Genomic DNA, 24,806 nt, shown 5'->3' on the forward strand with positions numbered 1-24,806 from the left:
CCGTACGTATTCTGAACTGTCATACAAGTGTAAATGTAAGTTAACCATCACACACAATACTGTGAAAAAGTATTTTCCCCCTCTTCAAAGTTTTATTTTTTTGCAGTATTCCCATTTTAATATTTATTATCATCAAACAAATGCACAGTAAATATCAGACAATGATAACCCAAGTAAACATAAAATGCAGTTTTTAATGATGATTTTATTTATTAAGAAAACAAATCAATTCAAATCTACCTGGCGCTGTGTGAAAAAGTACTTGCCCCTAAACCTAATAATTGGTTGTGTTGTTGTATTCAGAAATTGACTTGCTGGTGTGTTTTGGATCGTTGCCCTGCTGCAAAACCCAAGTGTCCTTCAGCTTGAGATCACAAATTGATGGTCAAATACTCTCCTTCAGGATTTTCTGGTAAAGAGCAGAATTCATGGTTCCATCAATCACAGCAAGTCATCCAGGTCCTGAAGGAGAAAAACAGTCCCAGACCATCATATTACCACCACCATGTTTGACTGTTGGTATGATGTTCTTTTTATGAAATGCTGTGTTGCATTTACGCCAGTTATAATAAGATACACCTTCCAAAAAGTTCAAGTTCTAAGATGGTTTTTTTTTTTTTTTTTTTTTGCAAAAGACAAGCCTTGATTGTCTTTTTGGTCAAGGGTTTCACACCGGAACTCTGCCATAGTACTATTTTTGCCCAGTCTCTTCCTTATTGTCGAGTCATGAACACTGACCTTAACTGAGACAAGGGGGTCATGGAGTTATTTAGTTGTTGTCCTGGGTTCCTTTGTGACTTCCTGAGTGGGTCATCGCTGTGCTCGTGAAGTCGTTTTTGTAGGCCAGCCACTCCTGGGAAGATTCACCACTGTTCCATGTTTTCTCCATTTGTGGATGATGGCTCTCACCTCAAGCTTTAGACATGGCTTTGTAACCCTTTCCAGGCTGATATATGTCAATGACTTTATTTCTCATCAGTTCTCGAATTTCTTTGTATTGTGGCATTTTATTGCAGCTTTTTGAGATATTTTGGCCAACTTCTTTTTGTCAGACAGGTTCTACTGAAGTGATTTCTTGACTGAACAGAATCTGGAGGTGATCAGGCTTAGATGTGGTCAGTGAAAATGATCTCAGCTTTCGAAAAAATGTGATTAATCCACAATTAATTCATGATTTAATGACTGCTTTTTTATGTTTGCTTGGATTGTCTGGTATTTACATCTGTTTGATGATCGTAAACAATGTCTAAAAACTATGCAAAAAAAAAAAAAAAAAATATATATATATATATATATATATATATATATATATATATATATATATATACAAATTTGAGAAGGGCGAAATCGTTTTTCACGGCACTGTATACAACAAATCAGTCCTGTAAAACATTCACTCTGAACTGACAATTATTAAAATGACAAAAGCGGAATGCAAAGGTGACTCGCGTAGCAGATTTTGTCATTGTATTTGTTGTCACATAAGTTTTAAAAGAAGTTGTGTGTAAAATGTAAAAACAACAAAAGATTCAACCTTAGCTTTGATTACAAGGGACGGCACTTACTAAAATTGCATAAATTCAAGTGTTTTTTCTTTTTGTCTTCTCTCAGTCTTTTCACCTTGTTGAGGCAGGTCCTTCTTTTTTAGTGTATTGGGAAAAAAAGCCACAGAAAGCAAAGGATACACCACAGTTGCGTGTTTGAATTCAGAGTTATGTGACCTCAGCAACAGAGCCTGTACTGAGTTTTATATGCACTTACAAATACATTACAAATGAATTTGACGCATTGCTTGAGTCAATGCACTTCAGGTTATAAACATGTTTTTGTTGCTGTTCTTACAGGTGAGCATCATAGCAGGTCGGCCTATGCACTGCCAGGTGCCAGGTATTGACTATAGCCTCAGCAAACTGGCTATCCATGCTGCTCTTGAAAGCGCCACAGCAATTGCACTGTCCCACACTGGCATTCTATACATCGCTGAAACAGATGAGAAAAAGATTAACCGAGTTCGACAGGTATGTCACGCCGATCATACGTATTTTTTTTATATTCTCAAAGGTGGCAATTTTTTGTATTATGATTGTGGCACTATGTGCTCTTTCATGTGTATTTCTTTTAGGTAAGCAACAATGGAGAAATCTCACTTTTGGCTGGAGCTGCCTCTGACTGTGACTGCAAGAATGACGTCAACTGCAACTGCTTCTATGGCGACGATGGCTATGCCCCGGATGCCGGCTTGAACTCTCCTACCTCCTTGGCAGTTTCCCCTGACGGGACGCTCTTCATTGCAGACCTCAACAACATACGAATCAGAGCTGTACGAGCCAATCGGCCCGGTCCTGCCGTCTCTCGCCCAGTATTTGGAGGAATTGGTGGGGCGCAGTATGAAGTGGCCTCACCCAGGGAACAGGAGCTGTATGTCTTCAATAGAGAGGGGCTCCATGTTCAAACCATTAGTCTTGTGACTGGAGAGCCGCTCTATAACTTCACCTACGGTTCTGATGGCGAATTGGCAAGTCTGGTCGACAATTGCAACAATACAGTCAAAATAAGGAGGGAAGGGCTGGGCCAGGGAGGAGGAGCCGGCCTACTCCGACTGGTGCTCCTGCCAGAGAATCAAGTGGTGACCTTGGGACTGGACCCAAGCGGAGGACTGCGTAGTGTGTCAGCCATAGGCCAAGAGTTTGCCCTCATGGGCTACAGCGGCAACACAGGCCTGCTCGCCACTAAAGCTGATGAAACTGGATGGACCACTTTTTACCAGTGAGTGTGTGTGGGGTGCACTTCTTGTTTTGAAGTGTGTATTTTTGCATTATTTTTCCCTTATAGCCAAATGAGAACCACATACACTTCCATCACTTTATAGAAAGTATTATACTGCTCCCTAGTGGCAGTTGTTAAACTACAGTCAAAAGCTGAAAGGTCTGTCAGATACGATTGCTTGATGTGACCATGGTTCTGCATCTAATTCCATCCATCCATCTTCTGTACCGCTTATCCACACTCGGGGCGCGGGCGTGCTGGAGCCTATCCCAGCTAACTTCGGGCGAGAGGCATGGTACACCCTGAACTGGTCGCCAGCCAATCACAGGGCACATATAAACAAACAACCATTCGCGCTCACACCTACGGACAATTTAGAGTCTTCAATTAACCTACCATGCATGTTTTTTGGGATGTGGGAGGAAACCGGAGTACCCGGAAAAAACCCACGCAGGCACGGGGAGAACATGCAAACGCTACACAGGCGGGGCCGGGATTTGAACCCCGGTCCCCAGAACTGTGAGGCAGACATGCATGTTTTTTTGTTGTTGTTTTTTTTAACATACAGTATGTTTGAGGCCGAGTGTGTTTCAACATGTATTAACCCGCATGAAATGTCTCCTCTCCCAGGTACGACAGCGAGGGTCGCCTGACCAATGTGACATACCCCACGGGCATGGTGACGAGTCTCCATCGTGAGATTGAACGTTCTATCACCATCGATATCGAGAGCTCCAGCAGAGATGACGACGTGACTGTTATCACCAACCTGTCCTCTGTGGAAGCATCATACACTGTGGTACAAGGTACGACAATCTACACACACAATGGAAATAATGCATTGTGAACAGTAACTGTGAGGTCATAGGTCTGAATTGAAAAAGGAAGAAAAATGAATTAGGTGTTTTTAATATTCAGCCGGGATCATTCTGTGTATTTCAGTGTCATCGCAGCGCCAAATTCATTAATTAGTGTGCAGTGCATTCTCTTCAACCCTCAACCTTTGTCCTCAGACACAAGATACAAATAAAGCTCTCAGCCAGTTCCCATTATCCCTTAGGTTATTTGGTTTGGGTAGAGCTGAAGAACAAGGAGAGCAATTGTCACTTCCCCCTCTGACCAACGTGAGTGTTGTGACAGCAAACAGCGCTATGATGCTTTGAAGCCCTCAGGCTGAATAGGATTGAGATGTATTCAGTGATCCACCTGTGTTGTGGGAGGAAGAGCGTAGTGATGTTCACAGGTCTATAAGTTATTTCAGGTTTCCACCACGTTGCGTGGCTTTTCAGTGCAGCTCTCTGGTGACATACTTAACCATCTCCCATTCTTCTGCGCTTTCGCCTTCTCTTCATTAACTCCTGCACAGCGAATTCTCCTCAGCCCCCAATGTCTCATTTCTCTCTGTTTCACCCCTCCTCCGTCCCCGTTGCTGCTGTTTTATTACGAGCTTGTTCAAGCAGACGGTGCAGAAAAGATTTATCTAAGGGCTGTTGCTGCCAAGTCAGTGGGGGGAAAAAACATTCACTTGTCTGTTTGAGGCATTGTTAAAATGTGCCTGGAGCTTTATTACAAATTGGTCTTATGGATTACTATCATTTATGGTGGGGTTTCAAAGGGAAGCACCAGCTGATCCCTCTCACCTCTTATAAATGAAAAAGAACATGCTACCCCTTTCGTTTCCGCTAGATATTGTTGAGCCCAAAACAATTTTATCTCTCTTTCAGTCGCTTCACTGTGATTAAGATGTGTGTTTTCAGTCTTGGGAGGGAAAATTTAAGCTCAGCATTAGACGTGAGCTTATCTGATTCAATTCTTATGTTTGCCAGTGAGTCATTACACTGTGGAGATAAGGGCTGTAGAGGGCTGTAGAGAGATGTCAGTTTTTACTGTAGAGATTGTCAAAATAGAATCCAGAAAGATTAGTCATAAAAAGCAGGCAAGATTTTTTCACAAAAAATTAACATGTACTGTATGTGTTTGGAGTTATATATATATATATATATATATATATATATATATATATATATATATATATATATATATATATATATATATTTATATATATATATCCTTCCATCGATTTTCTGAGCCGCTTCTCCTCACGAGGGTCGCGGGCGTGCTGGAGCCTATCCCAGCTGTCATCGGGCAGGAGGCAGGGTACACCCTGAACTGGTTGCCAGCCAATCGCAGGGCACATACAAACAATAACACATATACATTAAATTTCCATTCTATTACATTTGTGTCTTTTAGTGCAAATTATGGAATTGGGAAACACAGTTAAAGTTGACTAGGTCGCTTCTGATTTTGCTTCTGCTTTTTACAAACGTAAAGTAATGCTAGCACGGGTTTTGTTTACCTGTTAGTGATATTCAGAACTATATCCTTTGATGTGTCATATCCTTCAGTGGATTCACTGCATTATGGTCAGGCAATCTATCTTGACATCTGTACATTGTTTTCCCTCTAAAGACCAGGTAAGAAACAATTACCAGATGTGCAACAATGGGACCCTGAGAGTGATGTATGCCAATGGAATGGGGATAAGTTTTCACACAGAGCCCCACATCCTGGCAGGGTATGTCAGCCCTACTATTGGTCGCAGGAATATAACGCTTCCTACAGACAATGGCCTAAATTCCATAGAATGGCGTCTGCGTAAGGAGCAGACCAAAGGAAAAATTACAGTGTTTGGCAGGAAGCTAAGGGTGAGTTGATCAGACCTGCAATCCTTTCATAAAACAGTTAAAATACCTATTTCCGAGTGAAAATGTCAAACTAAGCTTTGTAAATGTGTATCTTTCTCCAGGCACATAGTCGCAACCTCCTCTCCATTGACTTTGACCGTAACACTCGCACAGAGAAGATTTACGATGATCACCGCAAGTTTACACTGCGCATCATGTACGATGCTCAGGGCCGGCCGGCTATGTGGTTGCCTAGCAGCAGCCTGGCAGTGGTCAATGTGTCCTATTCATCCACTGGTCAGCTTGTTGGCCTGCAGAGGGGGGGCATGAGCGAGAGAACTGAGTTTGATCCCCATGGACGCATCCTGTCTCGCTCTTTTGTGGATGGGAAGGTTTGGAGTTACAGTTACCTTGATAAAGTAAGTACAGTTATCACATTTATTACATTATGCAGACAAATGCACCTATGTCAAAGGTCCCTTGAATTCTTGAATTCTCTGTGTCCAGTCCATGGTATTATTGCTGCAGAGCCAAAAGCAGTACATCTTTGAGTTTGATACCTCAAACCGGGTCACAGCTGTCACCATGCCAAGCGTCGCCCGCCACACCATGTTCACACACGTATCCATCGGATACATCCGCAACACTTACAACCCACCGGAGAGCAATGCCTCCATCATCCACGACTTCACCGAAGACGGCAGGCCTCAGGCCACACATTACATGGGCACCGGCCGGCGTGTCCTCTACAAATACGGCAAGCTGGCCAAGTTGGACGAGATTGTATATGACAGCACTGCTGTCACCTTTGGCTACGATGAGACAGCAGGCGTGCTGAAGATGGTCAATCTACAGAGCGGTGGCTTCTCTTGTACCATCCGCTATCGTAAAATGGGCCCGCTCATCGACAAGCAAATCTATCGCTTCAGTGAGGAGGGGATGGTCAACGCAAGGTTCGATTACGCCTACCATGACAACAGCTTCCGAATTGCAAGCATGAAGCCAGTCATCAGTGAAACGCCTCTACCCGTGGACCTCTACAGATATGATGAAATCTCTGGCAAGGTGCACTCTTTGAGCATTAATATGCAGACTTTATAAGTGATTTTTAAGTACCAGTATATTCCTTGGCTGGCATAAGACGTATACATTCTGCAAACCTTTCTGTCCTAGGTGGAGCACTTTGGAAAGTTTGGAGTCATTTACTATGACATTAATCAGATCATCACCACAGCTGTTATGACGCTGAGTAAGCATTTCGACACCCACGGACGCATCAAGGAGGTCCAGTATGAGATCTTCCGTTCCCTCATGTACTGGATGACGGTGCAGTACGACAGCATGGGACGGGTGGTAAAAAGGGAGCTTAAAATCGGGCCCTATGCCAACACCACTCAGTATCGCTATGATTATGATGGAGACGGACAGCTCACTGGGGTCAAGGTGAATAATCCATGTGGAAGAGTTTATATCATGTAGATTTATGGTCTTTTATCAGACAGAGGACTGGTGACGCTCGTTATATGACTTATTGACACTAACAGACTCTGGGATTTCTGTTGTGTGTTTTCTTTTTTTTATTTTATTCAGGTGAACGACTGGTCAACATGGCGTTACAGCTATGACCTGAACGGTAACCTTCATCTCCTGAACCCTGGGAACAGCGCTCGGATCATGCCGCTGCGCTATGACCTCCGTGATCGCATCACACGGCTGGGAGATGTTCAGTACCGCCTGGACGAGGATGGTTACCTCAGCCAGCGCGGTTCTGACATGTTCGACTACAATTCAAAGGGTCAGCTCCTGAGGGCCTACAATCGGGGCCCTGGTGGCTGGAGTGTTGTTTATCACTACGATGGGTTGGGCCGGAGGGTCTCGACTAGGAACAGCCTTGGACAGCACCTACAGTTCTTTTATGCTGATCTCAACCACCCAACTAGAGTGACACACATTTTCAACCACTCAAGTTCAGAAATCTCTTCACTCTACTATGACCTCCAGGTAGGTGTTTATTTGTACAGATGTTCACTACCAACATTTTGTTCATACAGATTTACAAAGCAATAGTTATTTAACTTTTACTGGTGCTGTAAGTAGGTACCTCACTTCTTAAACCCCAATGGCAATGGGAGGAAATGTTTGGGAATACAGATGTTTTTTTTTTTCCAAGTTCACAAAAACGATTCATGAAATATAACCATTGCAGAATTCATAGTTACGCATGTTCACATGCACAAGGCAAAGGATAATAGCAACAAGGAATTAGACTAAACAACGGTGTTGTGCCAAATCATTATTTGAATTTTCTTTCTTTTAATGGGCACTATAAAGTTTATGTTGGAACTGAAAAATATTAGTTCTCACACAGTTTTGACTACATCAGGGTAAGCAGAGAGGTGGATTAAGTTATGCAGTCATTACCTACTGCCTACAATTGAAGTTTATGGGGCCAATCTTATGGCCTGGCTTTGCTTAACTTGGGCCAGGCAAGGTTCAGCAACATTATGCTCTGAAAAAAGGAAGTCGACAATATATTTTAATAACAATGTGTGAATGCTGAAAGCATTTACACAATGAGCATATTTTGAGTGGTTCAGAGTTGTTTGTGGAACAGGAGATCACACACAGACATTGACCACCACAGAGTCCAAATCTTAACAGCTGGGATGTTGACAAGAATTTACAATTATAGTGTAAATGTGAGACATTGCATGAGCTTACAGAAATAATACCATAGCAAAATTTTTATTTTTATTTTTCATTATTATACATAATGTTGTTAAATTTACAAGCTGCTCTGTATTGTAGTTGCACACCACACGTGTTGGCAAGGACTTGGCACCATAATTGCATACTGTAAGCCGTGATGGGCCCCTCCAACGAAATTGTTTTTATCAACTATCGGGGGTGGGGCTCATCAAAAAGTATTTGTCGATGGGGATCTTGGGGGCGACAGAACATTTATCAATCGAAAATTATGGAGCGTGGTTGAACTGTCCCGAATGAAAACAATTTGTTGACAGTAGGCATACAAGGAGATATGTTTTTTTTTTTTTTTTTTTTTTTTATTGTTTTAGTTTACTGTAACTTTAAAATGCTGTGTAGAGTTCTTAATTTAGTTCACGCTTGAGTAACAAATCTTGGCTCTTGAATCCAAGAAAATATAAGAAGGTGTGGCCTTTGTTTTGGGCACGGCTAATAATATATTTTAATTATCAGCATGTATTGTATGAATATCCTAACTTGGAAATGCAAATCACAGTGGAGCAATATGTTTATAGTAATGTGAAAACAAATCAACTTAAATTGTAATCTCTTTTGTTCAGGGCCATGTCTTTGCTATGGAGGTCAGCAGTGGAGAGGAATATTACATAGCATCTGACAACACCGGCACACCGTTGGCTGTTTTTAGCAGCAATGGACAGATGATCAAACAAGTAATGCAAATACAAAATTTATACCAGTACTATTTGTAACCTGTTTTCTCAGTATGCTCATACCAAACAAGCCACTGCTCTACTCACTCAGGTGCAGTACACAGCATATGGAGAGGTTTATTTGGACTCCAACCCAGAGTTCCAGCTTGTGGTCGGATTTCATGGTGGTCTGTATGACGCCCTGACCAAGCTGGTCCACTTCACCCAGCGTGACTATGATGTCCTGGCTGGGCGCTGGACTTCACCTGACTACAGCATCTGGCCCAAGATTGGCAAAGATCCCGCTCCATTTAATCTATACATGTTCAAGAACAACAATCCCCTCAGTGACATGTTAGATGTAAAAAATTACGTCACAGGTAAGAAAGAATCTAGCATAGTATACTTTATGCAAGGGATTTACAGTAGGTTTTTTAAAGTGCTAAAAAGCTGCTTATCATATCTTTAGTGAGTAAACAAAATCATCAGGTAACATTACATTATGCAACCATCTTGGGATGCTGCACATTGAGTTGCATTAGTCACTAAAGAAAACAGTCTATTTTTAAAATTCTACTTAAAATAAATTTAATCATTGGCTAGCCTGTGTAAATTTGCCATTCATAAATGTAATTTATAATTTATCTGGTCCTGTAGATGTGAAGAGCTGGCTGGTGATGTTTGGCTTCCAACTTAGTAACATAATCCCAGGATTCCCTCGACACTCGCTCTACTTTGTGGAGCCACCGTACGAGCTGCAGGCTACCCAGCACTGTGAGAATGGACAGGTACTGAATGATACTGATGATGGCTGTGATATTCATTATGCTTTTCATCAATTGATCTCACAATCTCTTTTTGTTTATATTGTGTAGCTCATCACTGGTGTGCAGCAGGCGGCGGAGCGTCACAACCAAGCATTCATGGCTCTAGAGGGTCGTCTTCTCAACAAGGAACAGCGTAGACGAAAGGACAAGCCCGGCCACTGGTTCGGCACCAGCACCCCCATCATAGGCCGCGGAGTGATGCTGGCCCTCAAAGAAGGCAGAGTGGTCGCTGGTGTGTCAGCTTTGGCCAGCGATGACAGCCGCAAAGTGGCTCTTGTGCTGAATGGCGCCCAGTACCTGGAAGGCACCCACTACACGCAGGACGGGAAGGACTCCCACTACTTTGTGAAAATTGGCTCCGCTGACAGCGACCTCTTGGCCTTGGGGCTTACGAATGGCCGCAAGTCACTGGAGAGCGGCATCAACGTGACAGTAAGCGGCCGCTCCAGGAGAGGGGTGACGGTGGAGTTTGCAGTGCCATCGTTTGTACTGAGCATTCGCTACGGGCTCTCTGCTGACATGGTGGACGAGGAGAAGGTTAGACTGTTGGAGTTGGCTCGGCAGAGGGCCCTGGCGGGGGCCTGGTCCAAGGAACAGCAGAGGGCCAGAGACGGAAAAGGAGGCAGTCGCCTCTGGACTGAGGGTGAGCGACAACAGCTCCTAACAACAGGCAGAGTACAAGGCTACGATGGCTACTATGTACTTCCTGTTGAGCAGTATCCAGAACTGGCTGACAGCAGCAACAATATCCAGTTCCTTAGACAGAACGAGATGGGCAAGAGGTAACAGCCCACAATGCATCTGTCCTACTCATCCTAACCCCTTTTTCCCTTCCCAGCCTCCTCGACCCTTTTTCTCTGAAGATTTCATCAACAAATGGGGTTACTCATGGAACGCTGCAGGGACTTTTGAAAAGAGTGACAGAAAACTACTATTAATTTTACTGCCATAGGCAAAAAAAAAAAAAAAAAAAAAAAAGTAACATTTCTTTTAAGGAAAAAAAAACTGAATAAGTGAAAAGGCACTACTTAATAAATAAGAAGATTCCCCTTTTTAAAAAAGATGATTGCTATTTTCACCCATATTTTTTGGGTCACACTGATAGCACCCATGAACATATGTGGAGCTCCGCTGGCTACTCTCTGTCTATAATGGACGCTGAAAGCAAAAGGACAAGATTATAGAGCACGCCAGTGTGTTGCCATGACAACAACACAACTAAGGGAGGAAACCAGTGACAGACAAGGCAATGTTAAAAAGTTTGTCCAGCACTATGAGTCGTCACCTTGTCTCAGGCCTCCCATTGTCCATCACTGAGCAGTCCTGTGCACATCCAAGCAAGCAAAAGAAAAGCTGAAGGCCTCCACGAACTGTTAATGGACCAGAAAGTACACCATAAAAAGCAAAATGAAAAAAGATGGCTATATTTGTGGACAGTGGCACCTACACAACATTGCTTTTTTTTAAACCAGGAAAATAAACATGTTACTGCATATGTGTCTAACTACACTAAATTTCAGGATGTTTCCGTAGATGCTGTAGTTTTGTACGTTTCAGTCGCAGTAGGATTGTGAGACGTTCACCAAGGCACTTCTGTACAGAACCCACCACTCACAATAAAACAGAAAACATGCTAAGATGGTATTTATTTTACATGACTATTTTTTTTAATTTATTTATTCTTAGAACTATATGACAATCATGAATGAGTCAGTTTAATTCAAAATGAATTTTATTGTATGAGTTCATTTTCTTTTGTAAATCATGTACGTATTCAATGTTCATTTTGTTTTTGTATTATTTTAGATTGCTACCAGGGCAAATAATAGTCACTCTCAAAAATAATAATTTATGTAATAAAGTGTTTAAAATGGTTTATACTCTAAATAAAAGTCTTTAAAACTGTGAAAATGATTTTTCAAAATATATTTCGATGTACAGTGTATAGACCTACCTTTATGCAGCACAGTAGAATATTGTTCAGAATATCGAGTTTTATATTTCTAAGAGGAAGTGGCTTGTAATGTGCAAAATCTTTGGCTGGTATTACTACTCTAGAGTTTTGTGGCACTCTGATATTGCATATTTAAAGCATTGGTCTGCAGTTTTTGTTTGTTTTTCTTCATTTCTTTGTTTTTGGAAACAAAGATTTCTGACCTAGATCCCAACAGCAGTAGCAGTAATGGATCCTCCTCACTGTGAAGAGACTCGTGATGGATGTCAAATTGTACCAAATCAGTATTATCAAAGGATACCACGCTCACTAAAACGAGACTCTTCTGGGAACTAATGAATAAAACATGATTGTTTATTTCAACCCAACAATGTCTAGTTCACTTTCATCTAATGTTTTTATTTTTATTTTTTTTGCAGTACACAGTAAATATTCATGCTTTCCCCCTTTTCTTGCTAATTTCAACAGAGTCTACATACTTTGAAAAGCAAGTTGCATTTTAAAGCAATCCTAGCTGATGGTACCAGACAATTCAACTGATTTTAACAGCTTGCTCTTTCATTGTTTATTGGAAATGTCCCTCACACAATATTTCTTTTTCATGTTGTGCTTTTGGGGGGGGGGATAAACTACATAATACAGACCAATGACATTGCTTACAATGGTATTTGCAATTGGCTGGTTCGACCACATTACAGTCAAATGCTCAGGGTGCCGTGACCTCCAGCGGGCGCCAGTTTTTACCATCAACTCGTAAAATAAATAAATAAAAAGCAATACCCAATTAACAGATTTGTCAAATATTACGGATCATCCGTATTTTGTTACAGAAATCACTGAACTAACTCGTTACACCTGCAACACTGATTGCTCTGGATTTTAAAGAATATCTAGCTTCTGACATTAATGGTGGCCAGGGACCAAAATGGTGCTGTGTCGGGCCACCAAGTCCCTTCAGACGCTGGCCAGTACAAATTTCATAAATTAGTTTGATGAAATGACTTGATAGTGATGAAAAAAATGTCACGTCCACGTCGAGCAGTCACCCAACCTCCCTGCTTTCCACTGTTTGTATCAGGAAACACATGGATGCGGCCAGCTGCCTACAAGCTATGGCTGGTTAGCTAACGTGGCTAAACACGATGTGGAGCTGTAGAGGCAGAAGTATATTTCGCATCCGATATCAACGCGGCATAAGTCCCTAATCATTACCTCCATGGTAGCGAATAAGCTACACTTCTGACAAGGTGTGCTTCAGGGCTCTGTCTTGGGGCCCCTCCTCTTTATCATCCACATCCTACCTCTTGGCAATATACAGTGTTTAACAAATGTATTAGACCAGCTTAACCCTATCCAAACTAAGGTTTATGCTACAAACAGCAACAGAGGACGCCTTCTGAAACCAGAAATAGTACTCAATGCATATGTGACATGACAACAGGGGCCTATAAGGTTGAAAGTAGCCTATATTAATATACATCCATCCATTTTCTCCACTGCTTATCCTCACTAGGGTCGCGAGCGTGCTGGCGCCTATCCCAGTTGAGTCTGGGCGAGAGGCGGGGTACACCTTGAACTGGGCGCCAGCCAATCGCAGGGCACATATAGACAAACAACCATTCGCAGTCACATTCACACCTAAGGGCAATGTAGAGTATTCAGTTAACCTACCATGATTCAAACTATATTACTATATTAATACTATATTATATACTATATTAATACTATACTATATTAATATGAATATTTATAATATAAAACAAGGTAACTTTATGAGTCACACAAGGGGGAAATTAGAATAATTTCAGCAGCAGTGGATGCAGGAATAAATTATTGCATGCAAGACATTTGTACAAGTACATTGCAGAAAATAGAAACCTTAACTATTGTCTGTGCATACACTTTCCATTCCAATCTATCAGCAAGGTTATTTGTATGTTTGTAAAATAGTACTGAGTTTTAATTTTGAGTTTTGAGATCTGATAATCTTATTTTAATAGACTTTCTTTCTTTACAACAGTTGAAAACAGAATCGGTAAAGGCTAATTAATCCAGAGACAGATATTTTTGATGATGGCATGTTGAAATCTCATATCCTTGGATTCAGGCTGCAATTGCGTCTGCCATTACATGGTAGATGCGATAAATGCACTGAAATATGAAATATTGAAACAATAATTTATTAATGACTATGATTATAGAATAATGATTATGCTCATTGGATGTTATTTTTATCCTATTACCTAATAAACTGAAATAGCTATCCTGTAGTAATCTTCTTAACAAAAATTTGAAAAATATGGAAATTCAGACAAATTGTTGTGGAAGTGAATTTTTAGAAGTTGACAGTTCTGAATTAATATTACTACAAATGATAATGTCTTATCTGTTATCGAATATTTGTAAAGATTAAACCGATTAAACACAGTCAGTGTCTACATTGGACTAGGGCAGGGGTCTGCAACCCACGGCTCCAGAGCCGCATGTGGCTCTTTCATCCTTCTGCTGTGGCCCTCTGTGCCTTTAAAAATAAATAATTAATATTTAATTAGAATGAAAATTATTTCTTTCATTTTTCAAATATAATTCTAAATTTGACAATTATGTTGCTCTTGTTTTTTTTTTGTCACTCAAAATATGAGTCACAAGCGCCGATGTGCGACACCTGACGCCGAGATATATTGAGCTATTTGACCCCTGGTTTGCAAACCATAGATGAATTAAAGACAAGGAATGTTTCTGGAGAAATCAACATTTAATGCTGCATAATCTAAATTAAAAACAAACATCACTCACAGATGACAGTTTACAATGTGTGTGAAAATGAAGGACATGTCTACCATACTGATGTGCCGACGCGGTATGTTGAGGTTCAGGAGCAAAAGGAAATATTTTAATTGGCTTTTATTTTCCAAATATATATTTTGCATTATTAAGTGATATAGTTATTTTTGTTGACAGTTGACTGCACACTCCACATACGCGATAAAATGATGACGGATCATAAAACCCAATGGCATTTCTGGTTCGCTGCAGGTGAATATTTCAAGTTTGGCTTTAAGTTCATGAATACGAGGAGGACTTCAACTAGACAATGAAATTAATTTAAATTTGTCTAGTAATTCATTACTTGTTCTGTGGAATAGGAGTGGGTAGAGTCTGGCAAGCGTAATACATTGTTTACTACAGAGAATTTGTTCGTTACCATCACCTGTGTTAGTAATATCCGAATACAGTAGTGGTGGGATTTGGCATGTCCTAAATTTAGATTGTGAGTGCTGTACATTTTGTGGATAAGGCCAGTTTTCTTTTAATAGTGGTGTTCTAGTTGACATCCTTTAGCTTGCAGTTTACATAATTCTGGAGTGAACCAAGGAGCAGAGTGGTATTTTGATATTGCATCTGTTATTACATTTGAAGAATCATTACCTATTCTAAATGTTTGGGGTTTTACATGCTTAGTTATATATTAACAACTTACCAGGTACAGCAGATTTTACTTTTCATCATACTATATTTCAATGTTTATTGCTTAATTTGTTTTCCGAAATTCTGTAGCACAGGGTTTGGTGTGTTCATTGCAATCTGTGTCCTAAAGGCAACTGAGAAATGGAAATCAAAGTATTAGGGAGTACTATAAACTCTCCACAACCCAATATTTACCTTACGCACAGAAACATTTCATGTTGAGTAGGCAGGTAGGTGGGGTGTAAAATTATTTTTGTAATTAATTATGAACAGCTGAGTGAATCCACACATCTTGGCAGTGAGGGAAATAGTGATCTATGGTCTTCGCTCTCCAATACGTGCACACTTTTCAGATATATGCTGCTTCCACCCACCCAATTAAAAACAAAGCATTTGACTTGATGGGAATAAATTATTTTAATGCAAGATTTTCATTTAAAGCAAACAGGCATGTAATGGGTCGTTAGTTTTATTGATCACAGCATGGTTTTTCATTTTCAGTTAAATCCCGAGTGCTTAAAAAAAGAAAAAAGATTGCAGTGGAAAACGAACTCAGATCAGCCAGGACAGCCCTCCAGTTAATATTAATCTGGTAAAAGTAGTGAAACATAAATCACTGCCATCCTCAAAACAGTTTATTACTTGATTTCACTTGAAGACAATGTGCAAATCAAAATAAAAACATTCCAATTGTCAGCTCATTGGTAGAAAGGGGGTTACAGGTTTGTGGGACAATGTATGAAATTAAAAGCTATCAAGATGAAGGAATATAGCTGCGAAAGCAAAAATGTGGCTGAAAGAAAGCTAGAAGAGTAGATGGAGTGGGAACATACCAAGAGGTAATCATCATAAAGTGCTTAAGACCCTCACATGAGATAAGCCTGAGTGCAACATACTGTGTGCCTGTGTTATAGTGTCTGAGCATTCTTTCATATGTGGTGTAGGATGACTGCAAAATGACAGTGATGAGGGAGCAATTTACACTTCACCATTCTCTCAGTTAAAGACAATGTTTTGACTTTTTCAGAGCTTGCAAGCACAAACCTATAGCTCATTCACTGCCAGTCCTCCATGTTGACATGGATATTTGAATTCAACAGCCATCAATGGCAACTTAAAGTGGAAGTTTTTGTTTCAGTGTAAATACTGGAGATGGTTGTCTGTTAAAAAGGACGTACACAGACATCAATATTTATTCTGTATGTCACAACCAAAACATCACGGGTAGATCAGAGGACTGTTGTAGTGATGTGTGCTTGTAATGCTTCTCCAGCAAAGAGTACATGCATTTATGCGGCTTTGGTTAAGACCAGGATGCCAAGCTGATGTTGCCACTGTGTGCAGCGTTCTTTACAAAGTGACATCGCTGACTACGAAGCCAAGCATGCGTGTGACAACGTTGCCATGTTTTTTTTTGCAGGTCTGTGTTATACAGATTGTTCTGACATGTTGTCATCTTTACACAAAACATTGAAGGAAAAAATTTAAATAAAAAACGACAAAAGTAGGTTTTCCTATGAATGTATGCTCAGGGTAGATAATGAAGCTCACAAGCTGCTACAAAGTTGCCCCTGATGATGGACAGTCACTCAGGCAGTTGGTGCTAAGGACTTCACAATGACATTAAGTGGGAAAGCAGCCGTACGGGACAAAGCAGACATTTTAGGCACAGTGATGAAAGAAATGAAAGCAATGTTAAAAGGGGGCACAAGATTTAAGGCCAACTGGATGGATGGGGAGAAGGGATGCTAGTGTTTTGAGGCACAGAAATAGTGGAGCGGGTAGTGTAATGAAGGTGCGGAGAAACATTAAGTCAGCATGTCCCAGAGACAGCAGCAACATAGGGCTGTCCAGCAGGCTGTCAGGCACGTGTCTGAAGAGTTGTCTCTTCTTCTGTCCTCCACCATGTACACTGTGTGGAAAGAGGGAGAAGTTATTATTCAAATTTCCTTTAAAAAAAAACTATCATATCAAAGAGAATTGACAGAACTCACACAGCAAGTCTCAAGCGATGAGTTAATATGACCTTCCAATTAAGCTAATCAAGGGGGGATGTCTCCAAAGTAAAGGCAAACATTTTACAGTTACGTCATACCAGCCCTGCTCTGGGCTATTACTAGCCAGATCCTTTGTTATCTTTCAGGATGGGGATGGGATTAGGCTACCAATAGGTGTTACCAACTGTGTGACACAAAAACAAGTGAGAAAACAGGCTGTCTCCATCTCCGTGTTAGTGATTAATCCATTCATGTGGAGGGAGGGGAAACAGTCAGGCAGCTTTTGACAAGCAGGTACTTAAGTTTAAGTTACAATAGAATTTATAAACTTTGACAAACGACGTGATCAGTTAACTCAAGTGCTTTATGGTTAATTAATAATCAACATCTCCAGCATCTTGAGCCACTGATTGTGTAATAGTTCTGATCAGCCATAGTCATATCTTAAGATAGTTTGATCTTGGCACACGTCAATATTCTTCATCATTATAACGATCAAGTATACCATTTGATCGTCTGACAGTTACTTATTTTAATAAAATACCTGTACAGTACAGGAGCTTAGTTGTGCTGAGAGCTGATATTTCAGAGTGTCTTTGAATGCATCGCTTCTTCGTTGCGTACAGGAGCTGGCTATGACATATCACAGTAACAGTGCTTAGTTACTTTTCAATAAATGTGAGAACAATGGACAAACGTCTCGTCATGTATCATTGGAAGACATTACAATACTTACTCAATACTCAAGCCCTATGAGCCAAACGTTCTGTGCGCCTTTTAACGTGAGTTGTGAGGAGCAGAGGAAGATGCTAGCAGTTGCAGCTAAATAACAGAAACTGAATCGTCGGTCCGGTACATTAACAAAGACAAAAAGAATATAACGGTGACAGCTTTAATCCTTTTACTGGCTATGCAGTACATTCAAAATCGGCATCACCTTCAACTTCAATTGTGAGTACATGTCGTCGTTTGTATTATGGCGGCACGGTGGGCGACTGGTTAGAGCGTCTGCCTCACAGTTCTCAGGAGTGGGGTTCAATTCCTGGCCCCGCCTGTGTGGAGTTTGCATGTTCTCCCCGTGGGTTTTCTCCGGGCACTCCGGTTTCCTCCCACATCCCAAAACAAGCATGGTAGGTTAATTGACAACTCTAAATTGTCCGTAAGTCTGAATGTGAGTGTGAATGGTTGTTTGTTTGTTTGTATGTGCCCTGCGATTGGCTGGCAACCAGTTCAGGGTGTACCCCGACTCCTGCCCGATGATAGCTAGGATAGGCTCCAGCACGCCCGCGACCCTAGGGAGGAGAAGCGGCTCAGAAAATGGATGGATGGATGTTTGTATTATGTATGTTTAAGAGTATATAAAGTATTAAAGAGTACAGGAAATGTTTCTCAGAGTATAGTAGGGGTGAATAAGAGTGCGGGATAGATTAACAAGTGTGGGACTGGGGAGATTTATACAGCTTTGGCCAACACTTCTCAGAGTTCAACGAGTGCAGGGGTAATCCGGAACCTAGCCCCCGCAATAAATGAGGAATTACTGCATCGATATAGTGATGTAAGAAGTATTGTGATGCTATTCCCCCCATATCGCCCAGCCCCATCTATCTGCATTGTTAGAATGTCAGTGAGAAATGAAGTATATTCATTATGTACACAGTCATAATCATGAATGCACTTGTACTAATAATTGGCATAAATTTTTTCGGCGTTTCGATTTTTGGCCTTGGTTTCGGCCAATAATTTTCATTTCGGTGTATCACGAGTGCAAATGGGCCTTAATTAACAGATAACATGAACATAGCATTGTAGCAGTTACTAAAAAAAATCCTCATAATCATGATACTGCTTGTCTGTTCTAGCACCCACCTGTGTTTTTAGGAGGTTCCCCATACATAGATCCAGGTGGGGGGCCACCCTGCCAGCCATATTGTGGCTGTCCAGCATATCCTTGATAAGGTGGCTGTCCTGGCCCTGCATAGGGGCCTCCGGAACCCATTGGTCCAGGGGGGTAGTTTGGGTAACTTGGATTAGGCTGTTGCATGTTTACAGGGTACCCCTGTGGAGGATAACCCTGAGGTGGGTAGCCTTGAGGGTGCTGGCCCTGAGCTGGGTAGACTGGAGCCGACGGGCCTGGGTATGGGGGGGGCTGGTCTGGATTCATTTCTCAGCAATCACCTGGGGAAAAAAAAAAACTACACTACTGTAATCTCTCGCTATATTGCAGTTCATTTATTGCAGATTAAGTGCATCTCAGATTTTTTTCTCAATGTGGGTCAGTGCAATTAATCACTTGCACATCTCTGATACAGTCAGCTTTATAGGCCAATTGATTTAAATGTGGCAGCAATGACTCAGATGGTCAATTGGGCTAATGTTCTTGGCACAAAAGAAACCTTATCCATTTAAAACACAAGCCAGGGTTTTATGAAATAAATTCACAAATACCAACCTTAGCCTGACAAATAGTTAATGCACACATAATATCGACAGGAACAAATGCAACAAGCAAAGTTTTGCTTGACTTTGTACAACTGCAGTAACTATAGTTCAAAACATCACCATAATGAATTATGGGTACCGCATAATGCATTTTGCCCACTACATTGCCAGGACTGAGAGTGTGAGGCGCAGTGCCAATGCTTAAAGGTTGCCACACACCGTGCAACGCGGCTGAACCAGACTGAACTTTCACGCAGTGTGCATGGTTTGGAAACTGTTTTCATGAATGCCCGATCAGTCAGCCACTGGTTTTGCCGCAAAAATTTGGATCACCGACGCACACTGCTCACAATGGCACAGATTACTATGGTTGGGCATCGAGAACCAATTGGAACCGGGACTTACGTTTCAGTTCTCCCACAATTGTTCAAATTTAAAAATTTCAGTTCGCAGCTTCGATGCCTAGTCCGCCAGCCCCGACCGAGTAAGAAGTGATGAAAACCAACGAAGAAGCAGCAAAAACCAACAAAGAAGAACGCGCACGAAGACGTGCTTGTGCCCAATGGCAGCGGCGAATAAAGTGTGTCTTAACTTTGTTAAAATTAATGACCAGTCGCCTCAGTGGAACACTTGGAATAAGATTATATTGTATAAATGAGGCTTTCCCCATGTATAGTGTCTGATGCGCTCCGAGCCTCAGCCTATACAGCGCGGAGCTTCAGTGAAGTCAACTCTCAGTCAGTTGGGTGAGGGAAACAATAAAACGCCTATGCCAAGATTGAGACAGCTAACAAGGTAAACGGTTGGTTGCACTTTTGCACTGATGGCTTTTACCATTTCTTTTAGTCTTCAAACACACATAAGAACTGATGACAGAAAAAAGGTTTAATATTAAGCTAAAACGTCACCGTCGCAACTTTACATCACAATGAATTGAGACAAAATTCACAAACATTGTCTCACACTAGGCGGCACGGTGACGACTGGTTAGAGCGTCTGCCTCAGTTCTGAGGACCGGGGTTCAATCCCTGGCCCCACCTGTGTGGAGTTTGCATGTTCTCCCCGTGTCTGCGTGGGTTTGCTCCGGGCACTCCGGTTTCCTCCCACATCCCAAAAACATGCATGGTAGGTTGATTGAAGATTCTAAATTGCCCATAGGTGTGAATGTGAGTGCGAATGGTTGTTTGTTTATGTGTGCACTGCGATTGGCTGGCAACCAGTTCAGGGTGTACCCCGCCTCCTTCCGAAGATAGCTGGGATAGGCTCCAGCACTCCCGCGACCCTGGTGAGGATAAGCGGCTCAGAAAATGGATGGATGTCTCACAGTATCACAAACACTAACCTTGTGCCTCATCGGTGGGTAAGGAAAGGAATCAATGTTTTATAGGATTTGGTTCAATCAAGGCGGCACGGCACGGTGGCCGGCTGGTTAGAGCGTCAGCCTCACAGGTTCGATGGTTCAATCAATCAATCATCCATCCATCCATCCATCCATCCATCTTCTGAGCCGCTTCTCCTCACTAGGGTCGCGGGCGTGCTGGAGCCTATCCCAGCTATCACCGGGCAGGAGGCGGGGTACACCCTGAACTGGTTGCCAACCAATCACAGGGCACATACAAACAAACAACATTCGCACACACATTCACACCTACGGGCAATTTAGAGTCCCCAATTAATGCATGTTTTTGGGATGTGGGAGGAAACCGGAGTGCCCGGAGAAAACCCACGCAGGCACGGGGAGAACATGCAAACTCCACACAGGCGGGACCGGGGATTGAACCCCGCTCCTCAGAACTGTGAGGCTGACGCTCTAACCAGTCGGCCACCGTGCCGCCTTGGTTCCATCAATTTAAAAAAAAAAAAAAATAAATTTAAAAATAAATCAATAAAAAGTGCCGTGTGAACTTACTTTTCATGCCAAAATGCTGAAAAAAAATGTTTTTTTCTTAAAACATTTAATTTTAATGTTACAAGAACAACAAACTTGAAATTTATAATTACATTTGAAACTAAAACAGAAGTCAATTAAAAACAAATTTTAAATAAATACTCTATTTTCCAAAGTCACATGGAGCCACAGCAGAAGGGAAAGAGCCACACGTGGCTCCGGACCCGTGGGTTGCAGACCCCTGAATTAACCTAAAAGGGACCTTTGAAAAAACGTTGCAACAGGGTTGGAAGCACAGAATTGTCTTGGTGAGATAAATCATTAATATTCAAATGCTACAGATCAACTTTGTTAACAACCGTCTGTTGATAGCAAAGTCCATAACAAACTGATAATCACGTTCTTGGTTGCAGTGGATCATGTTTGACTTTTAGACCGATGCATTCGTGATTCATGTTTTTGTTTGCTGTAATTTGCCCTCTAGAGCCACACTAGGTAATGAATTCCTTGGGGCTCCTCTCTGAAAGCCACTAAAGTGACGCAACACTTTACCACAACAGAGCATTAGCGGTTTTCATGGATCCATAATCCTGTTTCATGCCGGTTGTTGTCTCATAAAATATGCACAGCATATTCTACACAGTTGAAAAAGATGATTTTAAAGTGTGGAGGAATGTCTCGTGATCCAATTATCAATCACAACTCAGCAGATAAGCACCACCATCTTGCTGTTCACACAGACTTCACAAAAGGACGAGCTTGTGTCAGTGTGCTGTGAGAGGCTAATGACATTTACCATGGGAAAGAGAGAAATGCTAAACCGACGTGGACTGATTTTTTTTGCATGGTCACACACGGTTTGAGACATCTGACGTGATGTGTGTCGAGTTAGATGTGCATAACCACTTTCACACATTCCAAGCAATGTCCTAACATTAATTGCTCCACTCTAGACCTTGTGAGCAGGAAGTGTTTTTCCACAAAAGCTGTATTTCCAGGATTTCCAACAGGTTCAATTAAGTGTTGACCGACCTACCCAACAAACCGGCTAAAGGCTGCTGGAACATCACAACTCTTGTTCAAGCCTTCTTGGCTAGATTCGCTCATGCAAAACCACCATAGCAACAGAAAATGAAAGACTCCTCTGTCACTCACTATATGTACACTATAAACACCAACGACTGCTTTCAGGTCAGCCTCTGCAGACGCATTCAATCTCCCCTCTACGGAAAAACATAGCTCCAGAATTTCTCAACGGTACACATGCAATACAAGTGGATACAGTATCTTTATTACAGATCTGTAATGGAAACGCAAACCCCTTGATTAGGGTCAAAGTATTGTGGAATTTAGTGTTAACAAAATCGAGTTGAGTTATGCGTTTTCCATCATGAGAAATACTTCCTTGATTTTAGTTCCTCAATTTCTGCTTTTGTCAAAAATAATTGACCTTTTACCTCAAAATGTTCTTCACGTTGCTGACAGATGGCGAGGCTTTGTAACTGTGGTAAAACAGTGCTCTGGGAGTAGGAGACCAATGTCTTATAATTTGCTTTGTTTCACCTGAAGGCAATGAGATGTACGCCCATGACAACATTGATCACAGTAAGCTCTGTATTAAAAATAGAAATCAATCTATCAAAAATATTCAATCTTACATCAATGAGGAATTCTGTTGTAGAGTCAATACAGTTCTTGATAATGTCAACAAAAGTATTAATGTGCTTTCAATACGGCATAGATTAACCTCATTCGGTTGTGGCTGCAAGTTTATGGTCCATTTGTGGCTGCAAGTTTATGTCCATTTGTTCCCCCCCTCTTGTAAGGCAACAATACTTGCGTGAGACCATTGTTTCCACATCAATATCATGACGCTTATTAATAATCGTTTGATGTACTGACAAAAAAAAATAATTAAAAATAAAAAAACATACATGGACATTTCACGTTTTGAAATCCTTTGACAGAACATGAAGATGTCGCTTTGGCATCTAAAGAAGTGCAAACAGAGGTTTAAGTTTGGCAGCCTTTGTTCCCTGCTTTCACGGACCCATCTCAGGGCAAAGCTAAATGAAAATGAAAACGCACTAAAGTGAGGACTACAAATAGTTATGACAGAAACTAGCAAGCCTAACAGTACAGCAAATATTTGTTGCAATGAGACATCCGACATTCAGCTCTAGGGTGAAAATTTCAATCAAGCTTGAATACTGCAGTAATCGTTCTCCATCCGCTAGATTTTTTTGTTATTTTATTCTTTTGTGCATTTCATCAGCGATTAACCACTTTAGTAATTTAGTCGTGTTTACCTGTAAACACAGTAATTGCAGTCCTATGAATGTACACTCAGTGGCAATCCGACATTATCATGATGTTGAGGGAACAATGCAAGTGCACCTGTAGGCCAAAAGCCCAACCCGCTCAGTAAACACACTGAAGCTCAATAACTCGGTTTAGAAACACTTGCGTATTTACTAAGCCTTACCTTCGAAGAAATAGTAGCTCAAATTGATTTGTATCTTTGAAGAAAACCAATCCTTGTACGTTTGTTTTTGCCACCGCTGTGAAAAAACGTTTATCTCCCACAGCGTCGAGTGCGTCTAGCGGGACGTGACGTCACACAGAGGGGGGTGCTATTTGTGGGAAACTAAACACGTGATTGGCTATATCGACCATAGACTTATGTACATAGACACACCTCTTTGAGCTGGTTAGCTTGATACTTCAGCACATCTGCCATATTGTATGTGTCAAATCTGTACGTAAAATAATGCAGTAAATGTACTGAACTTCATAAAGCGCCTTAAGTGCACAAAGTTAATGTCTGTCATTCACCCATTCAACACACACACTAATCTACTTAGAAAGCAGATTAAAACCATCGCATGCCATTTTTAATCTGATATCATATAAATTTCAATATTTATCATCACAGTAAGTGTTACGTGATTTCAGGAGTTTTAACAGCTACCAATGTATGAAAGCACTGTTACTTGTGATGATGAATACTGAAATATAAATGAGCGTAAATATATTAAAATATTGTTTCAGTATTTATAGAATTTATATTAGAATATTAATAAATGCTAAATATTTAATCTGTGTGAGTAACAAGATCCGTAAATGTGATGTGTGGTTGGAGATTTATCATTTTCTTTCTTCTTCTTTTATTATTTTACTGTATCACCTGCAGGACTTCATAGTATTAGCCACAAAGTCAGCCAATTCTATTAACACATAATTGTTCATTCTTTCTTACCTGTGAAAGTTAGTGACCCATGAGATCTGACTGTAAACGGTTGGAAGACGTCTCCAAGGAGCTCACGGACTAAGACACTTCTCCAATTGCTCCACATGCAATACG

At 41.2% G+C, this 24,806-nt stretch overlaps 2 protein-coding genes across 8 annotated transcripts in view; one reads left to right on the top strand and one right to left on the bottom strand.

The window, feature by feature from the left end:
- Window positions 1–11,990, top strand: part of tenm2a (teneurin transmembrane protein 2a) — a 245,648-nt gene extending 233,658 nt beyond the window's left edge. For all 7 annotated transcript variants that reach the window (XM_061685215.1, XM_061685221.1, XM_061685217.1 and 4 more), the window contains 12 exons: window positions 1,845–2,018; window positions 2,123–2,766; window positions 3,397–3,572; window positions 5,239–5,474; window positions 5,576–5,872; window positions 5,961–6,518; window positions 6,627–6,896; window positions 7,044–7,454; window positions 8,780–8,890; window positions 8,982–9,249; window positions 9,527–9,657; window positions 9,745–11,990. In XM_061685215.1, coding sequence (XP_061541199.1) covers window positions 1,845–2,018; window positions 2,123–2,766; window positions 3,397–3,572; window positions 5,239–5,474; window positions 5,576–5,872; window positions 5,961–6,518; window positions 6,627–6,896; window positions 7,044–7,454; window positions 8,780–8,890; window positions 8,982–9,249; window positions 9,527–9,657; window positions 9,745–10,482 — 4,014 coding nt within the window. In that variant the 3' untranslated portion in view covers window positions 10,483–11,990. The remainder of the gene's footprint in view (window positions 1–1,844; window positions 2,019–2,122; window positions 2,767–3,396; window positions 3,573–5,238; window positions 5,475–5,575; window positions 5,873–5,960; window positions 6,519–6,626; window positions 6,897–7,043; window positions 7,455–8,779; window positions 8,891–8,981; window positions 9,250–9,526; window positions 9,658–9,744) is intronic.
- Window positions 11,991–15,516: 3,526 nt separating this feature from the next.
- On the bottom strand, window positions 15,517–24,074 carry LOC133408048 (cysteine-rich and transmembrane domain-containing protein 1-like). Its single transcript, XM_061686535.1, has 3 exons — window positions 23,928–24,074; window positions 18,982–19,290; window positions 15,517–17,030 (listed from the first exon to the last, which is right to left on the bottom strand). The coding sequence occupies exons 2-3, from the start codon at window positions 19,274–19,276 to the stop codon at window positions 16,927–16,929; spliced, it is 399 nt and encodes a 132-aa protein (XP_061542519.1). The 5' UTR covers window positions 19,277–19,290; window positions 23,928–24,074; the 3' UTR covers window positions 15,517–16,926.
- Window positions 24,075–24,806: the final 732 nt, after the last annotated feature.

This window comes from Phycodurus eques, chromosome 9, assembly GCF_024500275.1.
Source record: "Phycodurus eques isolate BA_2022a chromosome 9, UOR_Pequ_1.1, whole genome shotgun sequence".
Classification (NCBI taxonomy): domain Eukaryota; kingdom Metazoa; phylum Chordata; class Actinopteri; order Syngnathiformes; family Syngnathidae; genus Phycodurus; species Phycodurus eques.